Source organism: Trachemys scripta, chromosome 3 (genome assembly GCF_013100865.1).
Source record: "Trachemys scripta elegans isolate TJP31775 chromosome 3, CAS_Tse_1.0, whole genome shotgun sequence".
NCBI lineage: Eukaryota > Metazoa > Chordata > Testudines > Emydidae > Trachemys > Trachemys scripta.
The window spans coordinates 165453455-165465721 of record NC_048300.1 but is presented as its reverse complement, the minus strand read 5'-3'; the positions used below and the strand labels follow the sequence as shown (position 1 = coordinate 165465721).

Below are 12267 nucleotides of genomic sequence, written 5' to 3'. Positions count from 1 at the left end.
AAAATAGTTGACACTTCCTGTTGCTGCGTGTGGTTCCTTCAGTCTCACATTCATGTCCTACAACCTTTATTTTTGTAGCCTTTATTTTGACTCCAAGCAACCAATGCTTATTCATATAATTCATATGCAGTGCTGTAGTTATATAATGTGTTCTTAGTAAGGCTGAGTAAAAGAGAAATTGTTACTTGATTGGTCTAACAAAAAGTATAGATTCCATACAAAAACACTGAAATGAGAATATTAAGGTAACACATTTAAGCACTAAAGTCATGAAATGTCAATGTTTAAAGTTATATGTATGATCCTGACTCTGACACCTTGAGTATATTCATTAAAATGCTATTGCATTACATGATCACATACTATTTCTCAAATAGAATACATCACACATTTTTTCTGTAACTTTAAACACACACACACACACACATATATAACATCTTATACAATTTTCCACACTTTTAAAATTTATAGTAGTTTCCACTGTCCTCAAGGTTTAGTATAGTGTATATAATATAGAGAGATGTGTGTCCCCATGGGTGTTCCACTGTAGATGTATCCATGTCCCTGCACCTCAGATCAGAGATTTTTAGGTAGCAGTGTCTGTTCGGCCTGCACATTTGCTCTTTCTGTTGCGTGCTCTGCCTTGCTGTTATATATTGCCGTGCAGGCAAACCACCCTCAGGTCCTTCTCTACCACACAGCTCATCGATAAGAGCTCCGAAGCAGAGGCGAGGAGGGCGGTAGTGGAGCACCCACAAGGACACACATCTCAAAGAACCAGTTACTGCACAAGATGAGGTTACTTCAAATAATGTCCCTATGGATGCTTCACTCTAGGTGACTCTACAACAGTACCTCTAATGGAGGGGTGGGGCTTTGGAGTTGAGTCCAATATTGAAGATAGTACGGTCGAGCTGAGTCATGGGTGACTGCATTATGTTCAGCAAATGTATGAGTAGATGCCCAAATCACTGCTCTGCATATTTCTGTGATCAGAATGTTATTGAGGAAAGCTATGGAAATGGAGAAAGATCTTGCAGAGTGAGTTTGAGCTCCAGAAGGAGGTTGAAGGGGTCTCTTTCTCTTGGCTGATTCCTTATTCCGGGGACTAGTCGCACGTTTGAGACTTTTTGAGAGAAATCCAAATCCTCTTTGAAGTCCCTAGAGAGTACTTAGCCCACAATGTTGACAAGATTGGCCTTGTCGGGGATCACTGTACTGCGGGGTACTGAGTCCAGGGTTGAAGGCTGGTCGGAGTGAGCTTTCCGTCATGAGCAGGCTTAATTTTCGCTCGTGGTTCTTTCTAACTCTCGATTTTAGTTTGAGGCAAAATGTGCACTTCTGAGGCATGAGTGACTTTCCGAGGCAATGAATGCAGTGGAAATGGCCATCGCTGATAGGAAAGGCTTCTTCACAGGAGAGGCAGCATTTAAATCCGAGGGAGTTGGGCATACCCTTTTAGGGTTCATATCCTGAATGGGAAGAAACTAAGGAGAACTAACTTACGCTAGGACGATAACTATTCTACAAGCGAAGTAATATTTTTTTTGGGGGGGGGTGGAGAGAAATGAAAAGAAGGCAGTATTAAGACTAATTAACGGAAGCTCTATTACTACATCTAATACTGAAGGAAACAAACAAGAAAACTAAGAAACTCTGTTAACGGGATCTGTTAAGGCTCTCTCAGGCCAAGGGCGGCTGAAAAGGAACTGAGGGCAGTTTTCCCACACAGTGCTATATAGCAGCAAGGTAGAGCAAGAGACTAGGAGAGCGCATGTGTGAGTCAAACAGACACAGCTATCTAAAATCTCCGATCTGAGGTGCAGGGATGTGAATACACCTACAGTGGAGCACCCATATGGACACTACTGGAAGAACCACCTGGGCTTTTTGATTTGATAAAGGTGGAAAGGCTGGTATGTGGCCTGGTGGTTAGGGCACTCGATTTAAGAGCTTGCTCTGTCTGATTAAAAGCAGAGTTTTTCATCCCAGATCACACAGAGCAAGGATTTGAACTTGATTCTCCCACATTCCAGACCAGTGCCATAATCATCAGTCTATACATCATGAGTCTCTCTTCTCCTTTTCCCCATGAAAACTTTTTCAAACTGATATGTCTCCATAAAACATTTCAGCTTTGACAAAATAGTATATTTTGGCTAACTGAAATTTTGCTGAAAATGTTCGAACCAGCTCTAATTGTGAACAGCCCTTCTTGCACACCTTGAAGATCCTGCACAGCCAGGTGTGGGCCACTCACTATTTGGTCCTTAATGTTCTCTTGATTTAGGTTTTTGTTTGGCATTTCCTAGGAGGGGGTTTAAGAAGAAAAAAAAAAAAAAAAAAAACCCTTACCTCTCCCAGGCTTTGAAGTTCTGGTGGTTTGCAAAAAATTGATAATAGAAAATGTATACTTCACAGTTTGAAACTATCAGGCTCGAAGATGCTGGAACACCTCTTTCCTCCATATGTTAGGACACTGTCCCTCTCTTGCATACCAGAGGTGAAAATCTCTGTCTTATACTCAATAGGAGCTGAACAGCTTATAAGGTGCATGATTTCTAGGCTCCCACCTGTGCTCCTTACCAACTTAGCAAGAAAGTCCAATGTAAAATGTACTGCACATGCACAGCATGCATCTTTGAAAGGGTCATGATTCAATTAATTCAGAACGTAACCAATACGAGGCACTTCTGCTTAGTGGGGACTATTATTATTCCAATTTTCAGTTTTCATAACTCAGCAATGTTGGTTATAAGGCTGTTTAAATAACTTTGTTCCAGGATTTTTGATGTATTTAAAATAATGGTGAGAGTATACCCCTCAACTCTCCTCAGAATTCTATACAGCTAAACTCTTTTTGCTAAAACTTAAATACAAAAAACCCATCCAAAAACACAGAAATTGTCATTCGGGACCAGACCCAATACTAATCTAGTATTCTGTCTCTGACAGTGGCCAGATGCTTCACAGGAAGAAACCTAAAAACCCTAACACAGGCAGAGATGGGGTAATCTGCCCCCCTTATGCTAAACTGTAACAGAGCATAAGGTTTAATATCTCATCCAAAATTTACCATTAATAATGATAACTTTGCATATTCTTGTTGTTTATATAAATGTCCAATCCCTTTTTGAATCATGTTAGGTTCTTGGCATCAGTAATTTCCTGTAGCAGGGAGTTCCACAGTTTAATCTGTTTAATGTGTGAAAAAAGTACTCCTTTTATTCGTTTTGAATTTCTAGCTTTTTAATTAAATTAAATTGGGCAGTGACCACAAGCCTGGGAAATTTCAGCCTGAAAGGTCAAAATTTTGGTAAGTTTTGAGAACTAAAAACAGGATGTTAGAATGGAAACTATGAAGAAAATGACAATTATATTAGTTACCCCTGTGATATTACTAAAAAAACAGGGTTTGCTTTATTTATCCACATGGTCTGTCTGTGCACTTACATTTATTACTCAAAAGTGTCGTTCTGTAACACTGCTCTTAAAACAGCTTTCTTCCATCTTATATTTTAGTATGGCATTACTGTATACACTCATACACAAACACACACTTATAACCTTGCATTTATCCACAGAGAACTTTATCTGATTGAAACTGGCCCAAATTTAATAACTCTCCAAGATCTCCTGCAGTTTTATTTTATCCTCAACTGCATTTATAACCCTAGTTAGTTTCAGAGCAGCAGGTTTGATTAGCATACAATTTATCTCATATTGCACATCATTTATAAAGATATCAAACAGCTAAACCATTAAATGTTTCTTAGGCTTGTTTTGTTTGCAGTACTTGACTTTTTTGCACAAAATGCATGGATTTTAAAGTGGCTACAGTGAAAACAAATTAAGAGATTAAAAACAACCCTTCTCTCCACTTCTAATTCATATTACTTTTTTTTTGAGTGAGGAATTTCTTTTCATGATTCTTGGGACTAGATGGTTTACGAGACAATATCCCTATATAATAGCGTGTAACCCAGAAGGTACATTTCAATTTTTAAATAAATGGCTTTAAAATACTATTACAAATTGAACATAAGAATAACAAACTATGAATAGGTTTCAGAGTAGCAGCTGTGTTAGTCTGTATCCGCAAAAAGAACAGGAGTACTTGTGGCACCTTAGAGACTAACAAATTTATTAGAGCATAAGCTTTCGTGGGCTACAGTCTACTTCTTCGGATGCATATAGAATGGAACATATATTGAGGAGATATATATATACACACACATACAGAGAGCATGAACAGGTGGGAGTTGTCTTACCAACTCTGAGAGGCCAATTAAGTAAGAGAAAAAAAAAACTTTTGAAGTGATAATCAAGCTAGCCCAGAACAGACAGTTTGATAAGAAGTGTGAGAATACTTACAAGGGGAGATAGATTCAATGTTTGTAATGGCTCAGCCATTCCCAGTCCTTATTCAATCCTAACAAAATCCTCAAGTGATATACCATCTCTCAGTTGACACTATTTCCTTAACAATCTCCTAATCATTTGTGTTTTCCTTTACATAGAAATTCTTCCCTACTGCATGAAATTATTCATGACAAATGACAAAAGTGAAGATGCTCACAAAGTAATTTCTGCTATGCCAGCATAAGAGTCTTTAAAAAGTGGTTTCAGAGTAGCAGCCGTGTTAGTCTGTATCCGCAAAAAGAAGAACAGGAGTACAAGAACAGGACACAAGAACTTTCCACTTTCTAATAATCAGTCCCTTAAAAAAAAAAAAAAAAAGACAGAAGAATTAGTGCTGTCCACTATCACCATCACTGTGTATGGTAAATTTGGAGCCTTTTGAAGAAGCAATCAGCAAACATTTGGGAATTTCTGGAAGTGAAGAGGAGGAATGGAGCATAAGGCATTTTACTACAAGGGATAACCAGTTAATGAATCTTATTAATTAATGAGTATTTACAAAAATTGGGGAGAGGAGTGAAATATTCCCTGTGTCTTAATTCTACCCTAATATGTCAATATCTAAGTGGAACTTGTTATGGCTGAAAAAGACAAAACATCAAACTAGCAACTCAGTTAGTTAAAATGGATTAAGGCAGTGGTCCCCAAACTTTTTACCTGGTGCCCCTCCTTACCCCAGTCTGCGTCCCGTCCCCCCCCCAGGTCAGGAACAGGAGCGGGGATGTGGCTCCGGGGGGGGGGGGACTCGGACAGGGTAAGGGGTCTGAGGCTGGGGCCATAGCTGGAGGCAGGGGTAGGGCTGGGAGTGGAGCCTTGGCCAGCAGCTGGGGTCTTGGGTGTGGGGCTGGCAGCTGGAACCCAGGGTGCAGGGCCGGGGCCAGGAGTAGAGCTGGGTGGTGCTCCCTCCCTGCCCCAGCTGCACCCCACAGTTTGCGGACCTCTGGATTAGGGGTTAGAATTCAAACGGTCAAACAAAAAGAAGAGAGACAAGGCAGATGAGGTAATATCTTTTATTGGCCGAACTTCTGATGGCCTAGTTCATATTGAGTAGCAATTTACTCTGCGAGTAGTCCCACAGAAGTCATTGGGATTACACATGGAGTAAAATGTTCTTCCTTGTGAGTGAGGGTATCAGAATCTGGCCAATATGTATGTAGCAACTTAAAATTGAGTTGCACTGTTTTAAATAAATACTGCACATGATCAAATCCTTTGTATGGTGAGGGAACAGTCCAAGCATTAAAATGGAAATATTATTACAAGACATGGTTTAGAGTTTCCAACTATAGAATTCTATCATACTGAACACAGCCTTTCACTATTGGCTCGTTTTCTTAGAGTCATTTCCTACTTGGACAGCACCTTTTCCATTCCAATCCTAACTACATAGAGGACAAAATTGTCTAATCCACCAAAACATTGATTAATTATCGTATATACTCCATCATAAGCCAGTTTATTTATAAGCCGATCCCCCCCGCCCCCAAGATGGGTAAGTAAAAATGGAAATTTTTTATGACCCGTTCATAAGCTGACCCTATAATTCAGGGGTCAGCCATCTTTGGCTCCCGGGCCATCAGGATAAGCCGCTGGTGGGCTGAGATGGTTTGTTTACCTCGAGCGTCCGCAGGCATGGAGGTAACTTAAGGAAACAAACTGTCCCGGTGTGTCAGCTGCTTACCCTGATGGGCCAGGACAGCAACTGGTGGGGACATTTTTTGGGGGGGAGAAGCTGGGGGTCAGGGGAGTAACCCCTGTGACTACCCCCCACATGACCCCACCCCTAGCCCGGGACCCCCACACTCCCCCCATCCCATCCTTTCCCACCTTATCTGGCTGCAGCTGCTCTGGCAGGCTGGGTAACGCGGCTGCAGCCTGCTCCGGCGGGCCAGACCGGGTGGCACAGCCGCAGCATGTTCCAGTGGGCTGGGCCGGGCGGCATGGCTGCAGCGTGATCCGGCGGGCCGGGCAGTGCGGCCACAGCCTGCTCTGGGCAGCGGGATGAGTGGCACGGCTGTAGCCTGCCAGCCCCGGAGCTGCAGCTGCTTCGGAGGCTGGCGGTAGAGCAGCGTGGCCAGAAGCGGAGAGACTCTGGCTCCGCCTCTTTCCTTCTGGCTCTGCTGGCTGTGCTGCCTCTCCTTGCTCCCCCTGTTGGGGGGAGGGGCTGTGTCCCACCTCTCCCTCTCTATACTCGTTCATAAGCCGACCCCCTTCTCTGGTGCTTCCCTTTTTACTAAAATAAATTTGGCTTATGAACGAGTATATACGGTAATTAAAAATGAATATTACAGTACAGAGAAGATGTTTGTGGAAGATCAACTACATTAATCAATGTTCTACCATTATTAATACAACGTTCTTCCATCTGGAACAATACAATAAAATAGGTCCCAGCACTGGGAGGAATGGATATGAAACTATTTCTATTATACATCTCAACCCCTTCCAATCACTTAGTGACCTCCACCCTCTTACACTGTAACGGGCCTGTCTTGCCAGCAACAGAATGTTAGTAAATGGATAGGAACCATGGACCACACCCCATCCAGTCCCAACATGCCTGGGGTGTGCTTCCAGCAGCACTGACTAATTCTCCTTTCCTTTGTGCTGCCAAAGTGCAAGCAGTCAAATTAAAGCTGCTTGCTCATGCAACCTTAATTTGGCTCCTATGTTCTTTATTATATAGTTTTTAATTACATGAACACGAAGTATATTGTGCTTAGTACCCCTGCCTCATTCAGTGCACAGGATGGACAGTGCTCACTTAATGAGCAGCTATTCAATATTTTGTTTTCTCCTCATTTTTCAATGTGTGGTGCAATACCTGCCTTATTTGCTGCGCACTATTCAAACCCTGCTCTGAAAAAACAATTATTAATTTCCTTTTCTATGGTGCTTCTCACTATAGCATCCAACTACTTCACAAACATTCACGAATGTTCACAACACCCTTGTGATGTGAAGGTGTGGGGAACTGAGGCACAGGAGATCAAGGTCAGAAGTGTCAACTGATTTTGGGTGTCCAATCTGAGATACCCAGTACCTGACTTTTCCAGGTGCTTAGCACTGTATAGCACTTTATACATTCACTTATCACCATCATTATATGTATTGCAGTAGTGCTTAGGAGCTCGTCATGGACTTGAACTTCATTGTGCTGGGCACTGTGCAAACACAGAAAAGAAAGTCCCTGCCCAAAAGAGCTTACAATGTAAGTATACAACAAGAGTTAATCAATGGAGCAGACAGACCAACAGGGGAGTACAAGGAAACAATTAGATAATTTTGGTCAGCATAATTAAACTGTCAAGTTTGTAGGCCTCACAGGAAAGAAGAGTTTTATGGAGGGATTTGAAGGACAATGAAGTAGCTCTGCGGATGTTTGCAGCTGTGAGTACTCAACATTTCTGCAAAACAGACCCCAGCCTCTCAAGTCAGGTAAACAGAAAATGAAGAACGAAATTAGTGATCACCTGTGAAAAGTTTGATTTAAGTGACTTGCCTAGCATAAGAACTCTCTGGCAGAGGCAGTAAAAAATCCAGTTCTCCAAGGCAGCATTCAGCTGCCTTAACCAGGAGGCAATCCTTTCTCTTTAAACAATACCCTGCTTCCTTCACTGCACATCTTCCCACTTCTGCAAAACCACCTTGATTGATCCCCAGAGGGGTCCATCCCGTGCACTGAATGAGGTGGGATCCTGTGGAAAAAACAGTATGTGATCATGTAATTAAAGACTATCATAATGTATATGCATAAGGGGGCTGAATGAAAGTTGCACTGGTAAGTCCTAGTCCCATCCCTTCATATTCCTTATGTTGGGTCCCAGTCTCCCTCTTCACTCCCAGCCTGTGTGCCAATATGGGGGTTATTAAGGCACAGGAGAGAGAGGTTCCCTGCGCTCACTTCTGGTACCCAGCTCCACTCTTGCCCAGAATAGCCATTACAGGGAAAGTCAGACTTCACCCTGTAGTTCTGGGCTGGAGGGAGCAGGCACAGACCAGTCACACACAGGAACTGTGAGGAGATGGAATCTTTGGAGATGGTAGCTATTAAACTCTAGAAAATCTCTACTGAGCATGTGCGAATTGCAATATTTCAAAGATTTATAACTTTGCCAGATTTGGACAGATTTTCACAATGACCACAAGAGACACATCCCTGACACAAATGTCAGCCCTTGCTAAATTTCAAGTCCCTGCTACAGTGCATGGAGGAACTTACTAGAGCTTTCTAAAGAAAAGATCATCAGAATTTTTTTTTAAATACATTTATAATTATATATGCAATTTTAAATTATTTAATTTTTTAATAAAACAGCATAGTTAGAAAAGAGATTTCTCAAAGTTTTAAAAACAACTTTATTTTCCTTTTTGTCTTTCTCAAAAACAGCGGAACTGTTGTGGCTGAACTTTCCAAAAAAGTCAGCCTGCGGCAGTCACTCAGCATGGAAAATTTCAGCTCAAATTATTAAAGTTTGGCAAAATTAAACACAACTAAAAAAAGGGTCTTATATAGGAAGTGTTGGGCTACCTTACCAATAGGTGGTGTTATAAATTCCACCTAGAATACATTCTGACACTCTGTAAACAATAATAGCTAAGAACCACACTTTCTAGAAAGAAATTACCAATAAACATTTCAGTTTAATGTAACTCTTGAATCAAAGGTTTCAGAGTAGAAGCCGTGTTAGTCTGTATCCGCAAAAAAGAACAGGAGTACTTGTGGCACCTTAGAGACTAACAAATTTATTGGAGCATAAGCTTTCGTGGACTAAAGCTTATGCTCCAATAAATTTGTTAGTCTCTAAGGTGCCACAAGTACTCCTGTTCTTTTTTCTTGAATCAAAAGGGTTTGAGCACCAGAAACCATCCTATATGTCCCTAATCCGGCAAAAAGCTGCATCTGTTTGCACAGGGTCTATGTTAAATGATTTGGTTGATGCATGCTCATATGTAAGATGTTCCCAACCAACCAAAATACAAAATCAAAGTACTTTTATATTGCCCATTGTCTTTTGGAGGAAGTCAATGATATGAAAAATACCTCATTTACCTTGCTGAATATACAGCATGTACACTGCTATTTCTGAACATTCGCTATTCAGCTTACAGTTTGTATATTAAATTTTAACTCTGCACAGATGGACACACACACATGCTTTATTTCCTGTTCTTCACGGGAAGGATATCTGTAATCCAGTAGTGGAACAGAGAAGAGATTATCTTGGCATGATCTGAAAAGAAAAAACAAATTCTTCCTGAAATATTTTTGTGGTATTTTTCAGCAATCAAATAGATGAAGGTTAAAGAAAAGCCGTATAAAACATCTGTTTTCATCTGACATTAGCATTTAAGAAAAACAAAATAACCCTTGGAGCTTGAGACACCAATATAAATTTGAAGACAACAGACCTAATTCATTCCCGGAATAAGCAAGCGCAGCTCTTCATAGGCGATTATTTGCTTGTACCAGGGCTGACTCTGGCCTTATACTGTTAAGTGCAACCACTGAATTATTTCTTAATCAACAATGAAAAGTGGATTAAAATGACACAACCACAAGTGTATAATTGAGGCTGAAACAGTCTGTGATCTGCACCATTTCCTTAGGTATTCTCTGAATGGAGAGTGATTTCACCTATCCTTTATTTATTATTATTTGTATTATAGCAGCACTCAGAGCCCCACCTGAGCTTGTGCTAAGCAATGTGCAGCTACCTAAAAGCTGAAGCTCTGGCCATACTGTGCCTTAACACAGAGATTCCCATTTATTTAACTCTATTTTGATAGGTATATCTACGGTACTTATTGCTGTTCTATCACATTTAAGACTGCTCTATAAAGTCATTTTAATGCAGCTTTCCTATTTTATTTCCTTTTGTATGAATACTCTGCAAAAAATGTTATTTTGAACACTGTGAAGGCATACATACTAATTTGAAGGCATATGTACTGTACGTAGGCGCAGCATAACTATTACTTTTCCTGGCCTGCAAAACACAAACGAAATATTTTTAGGGGACATCTCTCCAAGAAAACCAGCAAAAAGTAGCTTTCAGCTCTTTAGAGAGTGATAATTTCCTAGGCAACAAGAGAGGAGTCTATTTTAGACTTGATACTCGCCAACAAAGAGAAAATGTTAACAGACAAGGGAAGAGGGCTAATGAGTAGAAACTGAATGAGGTCATATATCAGGGAATAATGACATTATTTTTCTATTGGATAATTACCTATGCTCTTAACACACTGTCAGGATTAGGACTAAGAATCGCTCATTCTAAAATTTGCAATTCCCAACAGCATATAAAAGCTTTATCTTCTAGTCACAGACCATTTTTTGTCTGATACACAATAAGGTGACATGAAGCAGCCCAACCTCCCCTCCAAAGTAGACTCACAAGCAGCATTCTGTTTCCCACATTTTCTGGAAGAGGTGAGTGAAGCTTCTACTATGAGAGATTCCTTTATATTTGACCCCTATCCCTACCCTCTTCAGGTGTATGGAAGACTCTGGGTGGAGAGGGCTAGAGAATGGTACACATTTTTTGTGAAAAAAATTCAAAAGAATTGAAAAATGTTAGGTTTTCCTTGCAAACATTTTCACAATTTTTTTAATTTTGAAAATGAACAAAAATATTTTTAGAAAAATAGCCATTTTTTAATCTTATTTTTAAAATGAAAATTTTTTATCACCTCTAACTTTGGGTTTCAGAGTGGTAGCCATGTGAGTCTGTATCAGCAAAAACAACGAGGAATCTTTGTGGCACCTTAGAGACTAACAAATTTATTTGGGCATAAGCTTTCATGGACTAGAACCCACTTCATCTGATGCATGTAGTGGAAAATACAGGAACAGGTATAAATACATGAAAGGATAGGAGTTGCCTTACCGAGTGTGAGGTCAGTCTAACGAGACAATTCAATTAACAGCAGGATACCAAGGGAGGAAAAATAATTTTTGAAGTGGTAATGAGAGTGGCCCATTTCAGACAGTTGACAAGAAGGTATGAGTAACAGCAGGGGGAAATTAGTATTGGAGAAATTAGGTTTAGGTTTTATAATGACCCAACCACTCCCAATCTTTATTCAGGCCTAATCTGATGGTGTCCAGTTTGCAAATTAATTCCAGTTCTGCAGTTTCACGTTGCAATCAGTCTGCTCACCATCAGTCTGTCCACCCAATCCCCTTCTTCTGGTTCTGGAGTGATCTAGGGGACCACCTCTAGATTGGTTAGAGTGCACCACATAATCATAGGCATCCTGGATTTCCCCTTCTCTTTTCAGGTATGTTTCCTCACTTGGTATGAAGGTCTAAGGGCCAGAGAGAGAATGACAGCTTGAAGTGCGCATCTCTACAGTTTCACTGTCCTAAGAAGTCTCTGCCATGTCATCTCCCTGCAACTCTGAGGTGTTTCCCACCTCTCCTCTTCCTGGCATCTCTACCACCACCATTCCATGCTCTGCCAAAGAATAGGAACTAAGAACTTAAAATAAAATGTACATCCCTTTTTCTTCTTTTTTTTTTCTTCCTTCTGTCTACTGAACAATACCTCCCAATCACAGTAATGTTCTGGGAGGTGTGAAGAGAATTCCACATGAATGCTTTATTCAATTATCTTTTCAATAACAGGGTAAAGCAATAACACCATTATAAAGTTCAGAGATGAGGAAGATACATTATTATGTATAAGGAGAGGGTCTGCTTAAAGACTTATTCATTCTTCTTCATGACTCCCCACTGCAACATCCTTCATTAAAGAAAAAATACCCACACAAATTATTAGCCATTTGACTCAGGTGTCTTACGCTGAATCATAACCACAGGAAAAAGGGGATCTTTTGTTA

The 12267-nt window shown here is 40.5% G+C and overlaps 1 protein-coding gene across 4 annotated transcripts in view; it reads right to left on the bottom strand.

Moving 5' to 3' along the window:
• Window positions 1–6605: 6605 nt before the first annotated feature.
• The window catches only part of ERICH1 (glutamate rich 1), a 109475-nt gene continuing 103813 nt past the window's right edge, over window positions 6606–12267 (bottom strand). For 2 of the 4 annotated variants that reach the window (XM_034766391.1, XM_034766393.1), the window contains one exon: window positions 9263–9656. In XM_034766391.1, the coding sequence (XP_034622282.1) occupies window positions 9583–9656 (74 nt within the window). In that variant the 3' untranslated portion in view covers window positions 9263–9582. Of the gene's footprint in view, window positions 8121–9262; window positions 9657–11585; window positions 11734–12267 lie in introns of those variants that run through there. The other 2 variants (XM_034766392.1, XR_004645237.1) reach the window with 2 other exon arrangements.